The sequence below is a fragment of the Stegostoma tigrinum genome, chromosome 2 (assembly GCF_030684315.1).
Source record: "Stegostoma tigrinum isolate sSteTig4 chromosome 2, sSteTig4.hap1, whole genome shotgun sequence".
NCBI lineage: Eukaryota > Metazoa > Chordata > Chondrichthyes > Orectolobiformes > Stegostomatidae > Stegostoma > Stegostoma tigrinum.
In genome coordinates this window covers 71587938-71602987 of record NC_081355.1, presented here as the reverse complement: position 1 = coordinate 71602987, position 15050 = coordinate 71587938, and the positions used below count along the sequence as shown (strand labels likewise).

Sequence of the window (15050 nt, the reverse complement as noted above, 5' to 3'; positions counted from 1 at the left end):
TACCAAAGTGCATCACCTCACACTTGTCCGCATTAAACTCCATTTGCCACCTCTCAGCCCAGCCCTGCAGCTTATCTATGTCTCTGCAACCTACAACATCCTTCATCACTATCCACAACTCCACTGACCTTAGTGTCGTCTGCAAATTTACTAACCCATCCTTCTACGCCCTCATCCAGGTCATTTATAAAAATGACAAACAGCAGTGGACCCAACACAGACCCTTGCGGTACACAACTAGCAACTGGTCTCCAGGATGAACATTTCCCATCAACTACCACCCTCTGTCTTCTTTCAGCAAGCCAATTTCAGATCCAAACTGCTATATCTCCCACAATCCCATTCCTCCGCATTTTGTACAATAGCCTACTGTGGGGAACCTTATCGAACGCCTTGCTGAAATCCATATACACCACATCAACAGGTTTACTCTCATCTACCTCTTTGGTCACCTTCTCAAAGAACTCAATAAGGTTTGTGAGGCATGACCTACCCTTCGCAAAACTGTGCTGACTATCCCTAATCAATTTATTCTTTTCTAGAAGATTATAAATCCTATCTCTTATAACCTTTTCCAATACTTTACCAACAACTGGAGTAAGGCTCACTGGTCTATAATTACCAGGGTTGTCTCTACTCCCCTTCTTGAACAGGGGAACCACATTTGCTATCCTCCAGTCGACTGGCACTATTCCTGTAGACAATGACGAGTTAAAGATCAATGCCAAAGGCTCGACAATCTCCTCCCTGGCTTCCCAGAGGATCCTCGGATAAATCCTATCTGGCCCAGGGGACTTATCTATCTTCACCCTCAGTAGGATTTCTAATACGTCTTCCTTCTGAACCTCAATCCCACATAGTCTAGTTGCCTGTATCTCAGTATTCTCCTCAACAACATTGTCGTTTTCTAGAGTGAATACTGTTGAAAAATATTCATTTAGTGCTTCCCCTATCTCCTCTGACTCCACACACAACCTCCCACTACTATCCTTGATTGGGCCTAATCTTACTTTTGTGATTCTTTTATTCCTTAAATACCTATAGAAAGCCTTAGGGTTTATCCTGATCCTATCCGCCAACAACTTCTCATGTCTCCTTCTGGCGCTTCTGAGCCCTCTCTTTAGGTCTTTCCTGGCTACCTCGTAGCCCTCAAGTGCCCTATCTGAGCCTTCACATCTCATCCTAACATAAGCTTTCTTCTTCTTCTTGACCAGAGATTCCACTTCCTTCGTAAACCACGGCTCCCGCACTATACAGCTTCCTCCCTGCCTGACAGGTACATACTTATCCAGGACACACAGGAGCCTTTCCTTGAATAGGCTGCACATTTCTAATGTGCCCATCCCTGCAGTTTCCTTCCCCATCCTATGCTCCTTAAATCTTGCTTAATGTCATCATAATTGCCTTTCTGCCAGCTATAACTCTTGCCCAGTGGTATACACCTATCCCTTTCCATCACTAAAGTAAACATAACAGAATTGTGATCGCTATCACCAAAGTGCTCACCTACTTACAAATCTAACACCTGGCCGGCTCATTACCCAGTACCAAATCTAATGTGGCTTCACCCCTTGTTGGCCTATCTCCATACTGTGTCAGGAAGCCCTCCTGCACACACTGGACGAAAACTGATCCATCTATAGTACTTGAACTATAGTGTTCCCAGTCAGTATTTGGAAAGTTGAAGTCCCCCATGACAACTACCCTGTCTCTCTCACTCCTATCGAGAATCATCTTTGCTATCCTTCCCTCTACATATCGGGAACTATTCAGAGGACTATAGAAAACTTCCAACAGGGTGACCTCTCCTTTCCTGTTTCTAACCTCAGCCCATACTACCTCAGTTGACGAGTCCCCAAACATCCTTTCTGCAACTGTAATACTGTCCTTGACCAACAATGCCACACCTCCCCCCCCCCCCCCCCCCCGCCCCCCGCTTTTACCATCTTCTCTGTTCTTACTGAAACATCTAAATCCCAGAACCTGCAACAACCATTCCTGTCCCTGCTCTATCCATGTCTCTGAAATGGCCACAACATCGAAGTCCCCGGTACTAACACATGCTGCAAGTTCACTCACCTTATTCCGGACGCTCCTGGCATTGAAGTAGACACACTTCAAACCAACTTCTTGCTTGCCGGTGCCATCTTGCGTCCCTGAAACTTTATTTTGGACCCCCCTACTCTCAACCTTTTCTATACTCTAACTACAATTTTGGTTCCCATCCCCCTGCTGAATTAGTTTCAACCCACCCGAATGGTGAAGACCATCTTGTTTGTAGAGGTTCCACCTGCCCCAGAAAGAGCACCAATTATCCAAGAATCCAATGCACCATCTCTGTAGTCTCTCTCTCTCTCTCTCTCTCTCTCTCTCTCTCTCTCTCTCTCTCTCTCTCTCTCTCTCTCTCTCTCTCTCTCTCTCTCTCTCTCTCTCTCTCTCTCTCTCTCTCTCATTTATTTATATATATATATATCCTCGCCTCACTAGCATGTGGCACGTGCAACAAATCAGAGACAACAACTGTTCGTCCTGGCTCTGAGCTTCCATCCTAGCTCCCTGAATTTCTGCCTTAAATCCCCATCTCTCTTCCTACCTATGTCATTGGTGCCAATGTGGACTTGGGGCTGCTCCCCTTCCCCCTTAAGGATCCCAAGAACACGATCAGAGACATCACGCACCCTGGCACCTGGGGAGGCAACACACCAACTGTGAGTCTCTCTCTCGTCCCCACAGAACCTCCTATCTGTCCCCCTAACTATGGAGTCCCCAATGATGACTGCTCTGCTCCTCTTCACCCTTCACTTCTGAGCAGCAGGGACAGACTCTGTGCCAGAGACCTGTGCCCCACTGCTTTCCCCTGGTAAGTCGTTCCTCTTCCCCCCCCCCCCCCCCCCCCCCCCCCCCCCCCCCAACAGTGTCCAAAACGGTATACTTATTGTTGAGGGGAATGACCACGGGATCCCTGCACTGCCTGCCGGTTCCCTTTCCGTCCCCTGACCGTAATCCATCTGCCTTTTTCTTGTACCTGAGGAGTGCCTACCTCCTTGTAACTCCTCTCAATAACCCCCTCTGCTTCCCGAATGATCCGAAGTTCATCCAGCTCCAGCTCCAGCTCCCTAACACGGTTTTCGAGGAGCTGGAGTTGGGTGCATTTCCCGCAGATGTAGTCAGCAGGGACACTAGTCGTGACCCTTACCTCCCCCCACATTCTGCAGGAGGAACATTCAACTGCCCTGACCTCCGTTCCCATTATTCTAAAAATATCCCGCAAATCTCCCGCTGGTATATTGGTCCCTTTCCAATTTGGGTGCAATCCATCTTTCTTATGAAGGTCACTTCTACTTAAGAAGAGATTCCAGTTATCCAAAAATGTGAATCCTTGCCCCTTGAACCAGCTTCTCAGCCACACAGTCATCTGCTGTATCCTCTTATTCTTACTCCTAGCTCCACAAGCTAGATAAATAACTGGTGGAGGTGAATACAATAATAACTTTTAAGAGGCATCTTAACATGTCCGTGAATAGGCGGGGCATAGAGTCAAAAGGTTTTTGTTTAAAAAGGCATCGTGTTTTGACACAGGCTTGGTTGGCCAAGGGACCTGTTATTGATTAGATTGTTGGGTATTAGATTAGATTCCCTACAGTGTGGACACAGGTCCTTTGACCGAACAAGTCCACACCGCCCCTTAAAGCATCCCACTCAGACCTATAGCCCACACACCCCGAACACTACGGGTAATTTAGCATGGCCGATTCACCTAGCCTGCACGTCTTTGCACTGTGAGAGGAAACCAGAGGACCCAGGCAGACACTGGGAGAATGTGCAAACTCCACACAGACAGTCACCCAAGGCTGGAATCGAATCTGGGTCCCTGGCGCTGAGGGTGTAATGCCGCCCCATTGTTATGACAATGCTGACAGTTCAAAAATTATTGTTCTTTTAAGAGTTGTTTTAAGGCAGATACACCAAAGTGGCTACTTGACGATGACTTAAGTAAACAGTTGGTGAGGCCTTTAGCTTTTTTTTAAAGTTGAGAACAATTAAAGTGGTCTGAATAGGTGTGGCCAGTTCTCATAGCACAAAGAACAGTGCAGCACATGTACATGAATAGGCGGGGCATAGAGGGATATAAACTGCATAGAGTCAAAAGTTTTTAGTTTAAAAAGGCATTGTGTATTGACACAGACTTGGCACAGGAACAGGCCCTTTGGCCTTCCAAGCCCGTACAGACATCTTTTGCTCTTCCATATTAAAACTGTCTTCAATTACAGGATCCGTATCCCTCAGTTCCCTTCCTTTTCAAGTATTTGTCTAGGTGCTTCCTGAATGCTGCTATTGTTTTTGCCTCCACCACCACCTCTGGCAGCATGTTCCAGGCACTCAACACCCTTGCCTGAAAATGTGCCTTGCAACATCTCTTTCAAACTCCACCCCCCACCCCCTCCCCTCTACCACCTGCCTTGCACCTTAAACCTGTGTCCCCTAGCAATTGACCCCTCCACTCTGGGGGGCGGGGGGTTGGTGGGGGTGGAAGGCCTCATACTTCCTACCCTATCCACACCATTCACAATCTTATAAACATATATCAACCTCCTCTGTTCCAGTGAAAGCAAATCCAGTCTGTCCAACCTTTCTTCATTGCTAAAATACCCTATACGAGACAACGTTCTAGTATGCATTTTCTGTAAATCTCCAAAGCATCCACATCTTTCTGGTAGTGTGATGACCAGGAATGTCTGTAATATTCCAAGTGTAGCCTAACTACGGTTCTATAAAGCTGCAGCATTACTTGTCTATCTTTATACTCATTGCCCCATCCAATGAAGGCAAACATGCCATAGGCTTTTTTTACTACTTATCTACCTGCATTGCCACCTTCGGTAATCTGCGGATCTGCACATCAGCCATTTTCCACTTCTTCACTGCATAATTTTCATCCTTACTTGAGCTCCCAAAATGCATTACCTCACATTTGCCTGGATTAAATTCTGTCTGCCATTTTTATGCCCATACCATCAACTGATCTAATTCCTGCTGTTTCTTCTGACAATTCTCATTATCTGCACAGATCCAGAATTCGGTTTTAAATTTATTAATGGAATAAGGGTGTCGCTGGCTAGGCGGCATTTTATTGCCCATCCCTGAATGTCCAGCAGGCAGTTCAGTTAACCACATTGCCGTGGGTCTGGAGTTGCATGTCTAGGTAAGGATAGTAGTTTCCTTCCCTAAAGGACATTTTTTCCAACAAGTCGTCATTTGATTCCTAATTCCAGATATTTTTATTGAATTCAAATTCCACCGTTTGCCGTGGTGGGAGTCGAACCTGGCTCTCCAAAATGTTGTCTGGATCTCTGGATTTACAGTCTGCTGACAATACTACTAGGCCAGCGCGTGCATTGTAGGATTTCTGGGTTTTGTTTTATTTTTAGTAACATCAGACACAGTTTAGGGTCTCAACCGTTGGAATCTTCAGTGAATTTCTCTTAGCTGCTACACTCTGAATTTCCTCTTGACGTTTCGTCCCCCTGGACTGGAGGACTGCATGTAAGAATTGGTATCTAAATTTGTCTTATTGCCAAGTGGTGTGTTTGTTGGATGATACTAATTAACTATTCCAATGTAGTAATGGTACTATATCTATTATTTGGTTAAGTTATGCTAAATTCCTTTTTCTTTTCTGTATTTCAGCTATAGTGTTTAAATAAATTGTGTTTTGCTTAACGTCAAGTAATTTGACTGGTCACATCACATCTGGAGCACCCACTCTACATCTATCTTGAAAATGGAAAAAAAAGTTAGGGCCCCAGCAGCCCTCCTAAAGTTCTGAGGCTGTCTGTTCTGGCCCATACCAAACTCTGGCTCTTGACAGGATTAAAATCTATAATTCCAAATTGTTGGATTTGAAGGTGATGAGTGGTAGGTGTGTCTTTTGTGTCAGGTGTTGAATTTGGTTGACTTCAACATGGTGTGCCTTGTCTAATAATGGCTGTTTTGATCACTAACATGATTCTCGGGGGGGTAGTAGAAGTGACTTCGGGTGTTTAACAAAAATTGAGGAAGGCAAAACAGTTGGAATTGGCAGACAAGCTAGAGGAGGGTTTGCTGTCTCTGGTAAAAGGAGAGGGAATTGGAATAATAGCTCAATATTGAAAATTGTTGGAAATATCATCAGTATCTTTGGAAATAACTAGAATTCAATTGGGGATGCAATACCTTGAACATGAAAAGGAAATGAAACAGTTTGAATTATGATTGAAAGCAGCAGGAAAAAAGAGGAGATAAAGGCCGTAACAGAAGAAACGTAGAAAGAGAGAGTTTAAACGTCAGAAGTTGGGATTTGGAGCAGAAAAAGGGCAGAGGTGAAAGTAGATGTTAGGCTTAGTGAGGAGGATGGTGTTGACGTGCAAACTGATCATACTCAATGGCCTGGTAGGGAACTGTTTAAATATATCTGGGCATTACCATAGTTTGAAAAGGATGTAGAAACCATTTTCATTTCATTTGAGAAAGTAGCTAAACAAATGAATTGGCTGGTGACCAAGTGCATATTATTGATCCAAACAAAGCTAATAGAGCTGGTGGGATATTTGCATCACCTTTCAAAAGAGGTATCTGCAGAGTATGACGAGTTAAAGAAGACTATTTTAAGTGCATATGAGCTAACACCAGAAGCCTACAGACAATGTTTCAGGAATCTAGGAGGCACCCTGTTCAAACATACGTTTGAGTTTGAAAGGATCAAATAAAGTAATTTTGATAGGTGGGTAGGAACATTAAAAAGGGATCGAACATATGATCTCTTAAACGATTATTTTGGAGGACTTTAAAAATTCGCTTCCTGAAGTAGTGAGAGCAGAGAGTTAAAACTGCAAGATTAGCAACTGAAATGCTGATGATTGAGTTGGTTCATAAATCAAAGTTTGGCTTCCAACATCAATTTCTGTCTGTGAGGGGCAGAGATTGAGGAAAAATTAAGGGTAAAGGAAATCTCATTGAAGATAGTTTACCACAGGTTTAAAAAGGAAACCCATGAGGGGGAAGAGAAGCTTTTGGGGAAAAAAAAAAGCTGAGATGTTTTTGCTGCAATAAAGTTGGCCACATGAAGTCACTGGTGGCTTTGAAAAAGCGCTGGGAAGACTGATGTGGTAAAACAGGATAAGCCAGTGAGTTTTGTTGAAGTGGGAAAGGAAAGCAAAGTGAAAGGTTAAAAAGTGGCACCAGAGTGCACAACATGGTCAGATGGTGGTTTACTTGCGAGGATCAGGTAAATAAATTAGTTTTAGGAGAATGAGAGCATATCAATCTTTGATTTTGAGAGATGAGGAGATATGTAATTCACAAGAACAGTTGTCAGAAAAAATGTTAAAATGTCAAATTCATTTTGATATGAGTCATGCTCCATTATGTAAAGTGAGGTTGGAGTGTCTAGTATAAAGTGGAGAAGTGGTAGTCAGAGTTCTGGAGGAACTCTTGGCTGCAGGATGATATAACTAGATCACAGGTAGGGGTGCTGCCTACTGTGATTGATAAGCCAGTGGAAAATCAGGCAACTGAAGTATTACATGAAGTATACCCTGAGATTTTCCTGAATTTATGGTAACAAGGTCACAAAGCTACATGTTGAAGTGGGAGGAGAAATCAAAGAATTTTTTAGAAAAAGTCACAGTACAATTATAAGAAACCATGTTGAGGGCTTATAGTCAAGACTATTGATAGAATTGGGATAAAGGAATTTCATTTGTAGGTTTTGCAATTAGGGTTGCATCAAATGAATCTACTAAATTAAGTCCACTTGAATTAGTTTTTGGGCATGAGGTGAGAGAACTACTGAAATTAATTAAGGAGAAATTGGTGAGTTAGAGTTCAGAGACCACATATTTGGACTATGTCAAATTTTAGGGAAAGATTAAATAGACTGGGTGAGTTAGCTAAACAGCATTTAAAAGTAGCACAGTATGTGATGAAACAGGAAACAGACAAGAAATGAAAAATTCACAATTCTGCTAATGATAAGTGAACATTTTAAAAGCAAGGTTTAGTGGACCATATCCCAAATTGAAAGGAGATTGAGTGAAGTGAATTATTTGATGGGAACGCCAGATAGAAAGAAACCTCATAATGTGTCATGTCAGTATGTTCAAACAGTGTTTTGATAGGGAAGGAAAGCAAAAGGAGATTATGTTACTAGTTACAACACAGAGTGAAGAACTGAATTGAGAAGATTCTGAATTTGAACGTTTCTCAAATTAAGTTGGACAATGAGGAAATTCTCAAAAATTGTGACAAGTTATTGAGTTCCTTGCCTGAGAAAAATCGAAATTACTTGAAAGACTTAATACTATTGCATGGACAGATATGTGGGAATAAGGTAGAAGGTACTAATCTAATCATGTATGATGTAGATATAGGAAATGCTAATCCACTTAAGCAACATCTTTTTAGACTTAACTCCCTAAAGTTGGCAAGATTCAAAAATAGATTGAACACATGCTCAAAGACAATGTAATTAAAGTGAGCTGCAGTGAGAGGAGCTTGCCCATAGTCCACACATAATCATTGGGTACTATCACAAAGTCAGTGCAGTTACAAAGTCTGATTCATATCTTATTCCATGTTTGGAAGGCTGTATTCAACGGGTGGAACAAGCAACTTAGAAATATAAGTTGGACCTTCTGTGAAGTTGCTGGCAGGTACCTTTATCTGAAACAGATTTTGTAACACCGCATGGACAATATCAATTTAATGTCCTGCCATTTGGTACAAAAAATGTGTGAGCCACATTTCAAAGGCTAACCAGTAAAGTCATTTCTAGATAAACCAATTGTCTGATGGACATCAACCTGGTGACTTCTTTAGTCACGTGAACAGAACATTTTGCAGCATTTATTGGAATTGTTCAATCGACTTTGGAGGGCAGGGTTGGTGATCAACCTGGCTAAGAATGAATTCACAAAAGCACCAGTCACATTCCTGCATCATGCTTTTGGACGTGGCCTGATGGCCTCACCGATTGTAAAAACAAACGTTATTGGGGAGTTTCCCATATCATCTACAAAGAGGGCAGTGCTGTGATTCCTGGGATTGAGTGGGTTTTGCTGGAAGTTTGTAATGAATTTTAGCAATGTGGTTGCTCCACCAACTGATTTTATTGAAGAGGTGCAGACATTGCAGTGGATGGTGGACCGTCAGAGGCCATTTGACAGTCTGAAAGCTGTGTTAACTGCTGCCCCAGTGTTAGCTGCTGCACTTAATTACATAAAGCCATTCAAGGTGGCTGTCAATGTGAGTGATGGGGTGTCAGTGTTGTACTGTTAAGAAAAAAGAACGATGAAAAGATAGACCTATTAGGGTTTATTTTTCAGAAAATTGAATACTCATCAATGGAAATATTCCACGATTGAAAAAGAATCCTTGAACTTGGTGTTGGTGTTACAACATTTCAATATTTATATCGCCAGTAATGTGTTTGAGATAATTGTATGTACTAATCATAAACCATTAAAGTTTTTGAAGAAACTTAAGGACAAAAATTTTAGACTGTTTAGATGGAGCATATTATCACAGCCATTCACTTTGAAAATTATACACATGGCAGGACGAGAAAGCATACTTGCCGAAGTCTTGTCGCGATTTTAAGGAAAGACGGAGGTGTTCGGTGGCTGGAGTAAATGGACAGAGAATAGAATATAGTAGTGAATTGTTCACATGATTAGAGTCGATGTAACGTAATAGTAGGGTAAGACTAAAGGTTTTAAAAATGAAGCCATCCTTGTATATTGATGTTTGTTTTATTTGAAGGGGGAGGTGTGATGATTTCACTTTAAAAGACTATTTTGTCCTTTTTTTTGGAGAGATTGTAAGGCAGAGGTGACAAAATGGCTACTTGAAGATGACTTAAGTAAACAACGTGAGGATGCCTTTAGTTTATTTTAAAATTTGGAATAAGAGAAGTAGCCTGACTGGGTGTGGCCAGCTGTCTCAGATTTCTGAGTTTTGCTGTTTTTTCAGTAACATCAGAATCTGTTTGGGGTCTCAAGAGTTGAAGCTTCATTGACTGTCTCCCGGCTGCTACAGTCTCTGAATTTTCTGTTGATGTTTGTTCCTCCTGGATAGGAGAACTGTATGAGAAGTGGCTGAATTTGCCTTTTTGCCAAGAGGTTTGCGGGATGTTGCTATATTGGGACAATTAATTACAAATACATACAGCATCTATTATTTAGTTAAGTTTTCCAATAGGGGAATTTAGAATAATTTGGCTATTTCTTTTGTTTGTATTTCAACTGTAGTGTTTAAATAAATGTGTGTTGCTTACTGTGGAGTAGTTTGACCAGTCGCAGCACATCTAGAGCTCACACTCCACATCTGTCTTTTAAAAAATAGAAAAAAGTTAGGGTCTAGGCTACCTTCCAAAAATATTTTGAGGGGGTATGGTCTGGTCCATAACACAGTCCTATACTGCTTTACTATATTGTAAGGTGCAATATAAATATAGCTTCATATACCTTTTTAGAACTATAGCTGCTTAACTCATTTCATGAGACTTGTAGAGAGTTGAGACTGACATCGGGGTATGTCTCCATCTGTCCTCAAAATCGTGTAAGCAATTTTATTGGAACAAACCCAGGATACAACACAGATGTTTTTAACACTAAGAAGTTACTATTTGGAATTGTTGATTTTAAAAAAGGAGTTGCATTAGGCCAGAGAGATGTTATTTTCTAAAAACATAGGTGCCTTTCACTGTTGGTGGGCTGGGTATTAAACTCCTTTTGATTTGAAGGAGCTAATAAATTATGACTTTCTTCTAACAGTGGCACAAATTATTCAGTAAGGAAATAGGCTTCAACAACCTGGTAGTCAATTTAGAATCCTAAGATAGGATCCATGGTTTGAGGTGTGGGACGTTGCACCCCTTTTGAGTGTAGCTTTGGACATTGTCTTTCCTATATGTTACATTGAGGATCTCCACCTTGCTGCCATGAGTGCCTTTTACTGTGAAATGGATTTACTAACAGGTGTGCCAGGAGTAATGTTAGCTCTGGGATTGGTGCCTTGGTCAAGAGAGCTGAAAATAAGGGCTTTTACCAGGTGTGTACCTAAGCAAGGTTTTGGAAGCAGTTGGAGATACAAGAGGCCAAGATTGTACTGATGGAAATGTGTTGCTGACTTTCAGACATTTGCTGGAGTGCATGTTTGTATATCACCTTTTTTTAAATTAATACTTGCTGGAATAACAGCCCCAAATGGACAGAAATGCTGGAGAAAAATGTTGTCTCTTGTTGGAGAAAGGGGAACATGCCGGAAGTGGGTAAAAGAAAAATGTTAAGACTCAAGGATAGCAAGCCAGACCCATTCAGATTTGCTAACTAGATTTGCAGCACAGTGAAATAAAAACATTCACTGACCTTCAGAATTGCTCGTGTTCATGATCAGATTTTAAGAATAATAAACATCAGACACCAAGGTTTTAATTTAAACAGAAATGAACAATTTAGTATTCATACTGTAAGTTTAGTAGAACAAGCTCAACAAGGTAATCTAATTTAGGCCTGTGATTTAAATCTAGTCTTCTTTAATCATAACTCCCATGCGCACTCACTAACAGTTAAGGGATAAATTTTTTTTAAAAATTGTATCTGGCCTGTTCGATAACCATCTCAATGATAAGTACCAGAACCTTATGGAATCCTTGAGCAATGCTTGTATTACAGACACTTACAATTGTATCTGCTTGAATTTGGAAGTCACTGGTCAATGCAAACAGCTATCAGCAGACTCTGATAAACATTTGCCTTTTTTTTAAAACTCTGATTCCTTTCAAAGAACATGCAGTAATTCTTCAACAGAGTACTAAACTAGAGGGTAAAATTCGAAACACGTGTTTCCCAATCCAGTAGCTTCTGAGTACAGAGCCTTTTAATCAAAATACCTAGTCAAAACCAGTTCAATCTATGCTTTCTCTTTCTTTTCATGCATCCTTTTCACATGTCCTGTGTAGGACATCACTGGCCTCCCACTGATTGATCAGTGCACTATTTGCCTAGGTACTGAAATATCTGTAGTGTTCCTAAACAGTAAGTAACTTGCAGTTATCTTTCCAGGCCAATTCCCATGTGGAAACATCGGGATATTTTGTTTGCTGTTCAAATTTTGATTCTAAACTTCAGCTCCAAGCAATATATTAGGAAAAACAAAGACAAACAGGCAGTTCTCAGCAATGTGGCTGCAGCTGTCCATCATGGGCCTCCTGCAGTGCCACAATGATGCCACCTGTAGGTTGCAGGAACAGCAACTCCTATTCCGCTTGGGAACCCTGCAGCCCAATGGTATCAAATGTGGACTTCACAAGCTTCAAAATCTCCCCTTCCCACACTGCATCCCAAAACCAGCCCAGCTCATCCCCTCCCCCCCCCCCCCCCCCCCCACTGCATCCCAAAACCAGCCCAGTCTGTCTCTGCTTCCCTAACCTGTTCTTCCTCTCACCCATCCCTTCCTCCCACCTCAAGCCGCACCACCATTTCCTACCTACCACCTCATTCCCGCCTCCTTGACCTGTCCATCTTCCCTGGACTGACCTATCCCCTCCCTACCTCCTCACCTATACTCTCTCCTCTCTACCTATCTTGTTTTCTTTCCATCTTCGGTCCGCCTCCCCCCCTCTCCATATTTATTCCAGTTCCCTCTCCCCATCCCCCTCTCTGATGAAGCGTCTAGGCCCGAAAAGTCAGCTTTTGTGCTCCTGAGATGCTGCTTGGCCTGCTGTGTTCATCCAGCTTGGCTGCAGCTGTTTTGTTAATTTTTCAAAACATGTCCAGAAGGAGTCATACTGGACATTGTTGTCACTGGAATTTGGGACAGTGCTAATATTTTTTGGACCATACCAAGCTAAAAGCATTGAATAGAGGTGCACTACTTTCTTGAATATTGAAACTTTGAAGGGGAACTGTTGTCAGTTGACCATTGGTGGCTGAATTTTTGAAGAAAATTTGAGTTGTACGTGAAGATTCGGGCAGCACGGTGGCTCAGTGGTTAGCACTGCAGCCTCACAGCGCCAGGGAGCCGGGTTCGATTTCAGCCTTGGGTAACTGTCTGTGTGGAGTTTGCACATTCTCCCTGTGTCTGCATGGGTTTCCTCTGGGTGCTCCGGTTTCATCCCACAGTCCAAAGATGTGCAGGCTAGGTGAATCGGCCATGCTAAATTGCCCGTAGTGTTCAGTGTTGTGTGGGTTATAGGGGGATGGGTCTGGGTGGGATGCTCCAAGGGGCGGTGTGGACTTTGTTGGGCGAAAGGGCCTGTTTCCACACTTTGGGAAATCTAATCTAATCTAATTACTACAGATTTTGAAAGTGTGTGGCTGAAAGTAGTATCATACAGACTCAATAAACTGCCTAATAAATGAGAGAGATCCATCTTCATATCTGCAATTTACTATGTAATTTTATCATTTGTTTTGGATGGTTTGTTAATTCATGTTTAATTTCTATTATTTTTGGTTTAATAATTAAAATAAAAGTTATGAAAAAAGCAACCTTGTCCATTGATTTTTCATTGTGATGTGATAAAGTTGACATCCTCATTGACTGCGATTCAATAATTCAATATTTCTTGTGTGCTAAAGTAACCATTTGATCACTAAATTGCACTATGATGATCCTTTTTAAGTTGGTGTAAAATTCTAAAAACAAATTGTATGTCTTAATGAAACTAAAACTCTGATTTATATGTAATCATTTAAATTTTGCTGAAATGAAATTGTTGCTTGAACACACAAATTTCAAAATTTGTGTTCTATTTTTCAGGGGCCTTGCAGTCACACTACTCTTTGGAAAAATAAATTCTGAGAAATATCTTGAAAAGTGTGAGCATTCTTTCCTTCCTGCAGCACCAACTGCTGTCCCCAGAGTAAGTTGACTGACTTCACTTGGATTAAATTCGATATTGTCTTGGAGATAATTTAGCCTGGTGTTAGCTCCCACACACCCAGTCTTACTGATGATATAGAACATAGAACATAGAACATAGAACAGTACAGCACAGAACAGGCCCTTCAGCCCACAATGTTGTGCCGACCATTGATCCTCATGTATGCACCCTCAAATTTCTGTGACCATATACATGTCCAGCAGTCTCTTAAATGACCCCAATGACCTTGCTTCCACAACAGCTGCTGGCAACGCATTCCATGCTCCCACAACTCTCTGCGTAAAGAACCTGCCTCTGACATCCCCTCTATACTTTCCTCCAAACAGCTTAAAACTATGACCCCTCGTGCTAGCCATTTCTGCCCTGGGAAATAGTCTCTGGCTATCAACTCTATCTATGCCTTTCATTATCTTGTATACCTCAATTAGGTCCCCTCTCCTCCTCCTTTTCTCCAATGAAAAGAGTCCGAGCTCAGTCAACCTCTCTTCATAAGATAAGCCCATGATATGCATTGAAATCTCACCTTGGAATTAAATATGAGATCAGGGTTGTGAATGTTCTGGTTCAGTGTTTGACAGTTACCAGAGGAGGGGTGAGAGTAGAGATGAAGGAACAAATATTTGGAGCAGTGTCCAAAAATCATTTTCATCTCAGAGATATAGAACATAGAACAGTACAGCACAGAACAGGCCCTTCAGCCCACAATGTTGTGCCGACCAATATGTGAAATAAATTTTTAGTGATCCAGTTTTGGGTGCCAGATGAACAGTCTGACAGTGCAGAGACAATGGAGAGAGTTGTATGCTATGGAGTTTAGGACAGGTTGGGTATCATCAGTATTCATGTGAAAACTATAAAACTGTTTTTGGATGATGTTACTGATGGACAGCTTGTGGTTTAAAAATAAGAGTGGGGCATTCTTATTATTTCCAAATATAACTGTGTGGGAATGGGCAAACAAACCACTGCAGGCAATACGTTGTAAATAAAAATAGAACCAGGAAGAGTGCAGTTCCACAAGGTTCTATGATCAGAGTGGTATGAGAGGAGGAGATTACGCTTAATCATGTCAAAGACTCCAGACAGGTTAAGGAGGGATAATTTACCTTTGTAGTCACTTGGACGT

The 15050-nt window shown here is 41.8% G+C and overlaps 1 protein-coding gene across 3 annotated transcripts in view; it reads left to right on the top strand.

Annotated features, from left to right (window-relative positions):
• The window catches only part of snx13 (sorting nexin 13), a 184043-nt gene that overhangs the window by 64866 nt on the left and 104127 nt on the right, over positions 1-15050 (top strand). For all 3 annotated transcript variants that reach the window (XM_059654543.1, XM_059654549.1, XM_059654551.1), the window contains exon 3: positions 13801-13903. In XM_059654543.1, coding sequence (XP_059510526.1) covers positions 13801-13903 — 103 coding nt within the window. The remainder of the gene's footprint in view (positions 1-13800; positions 13904-15050) is intronic.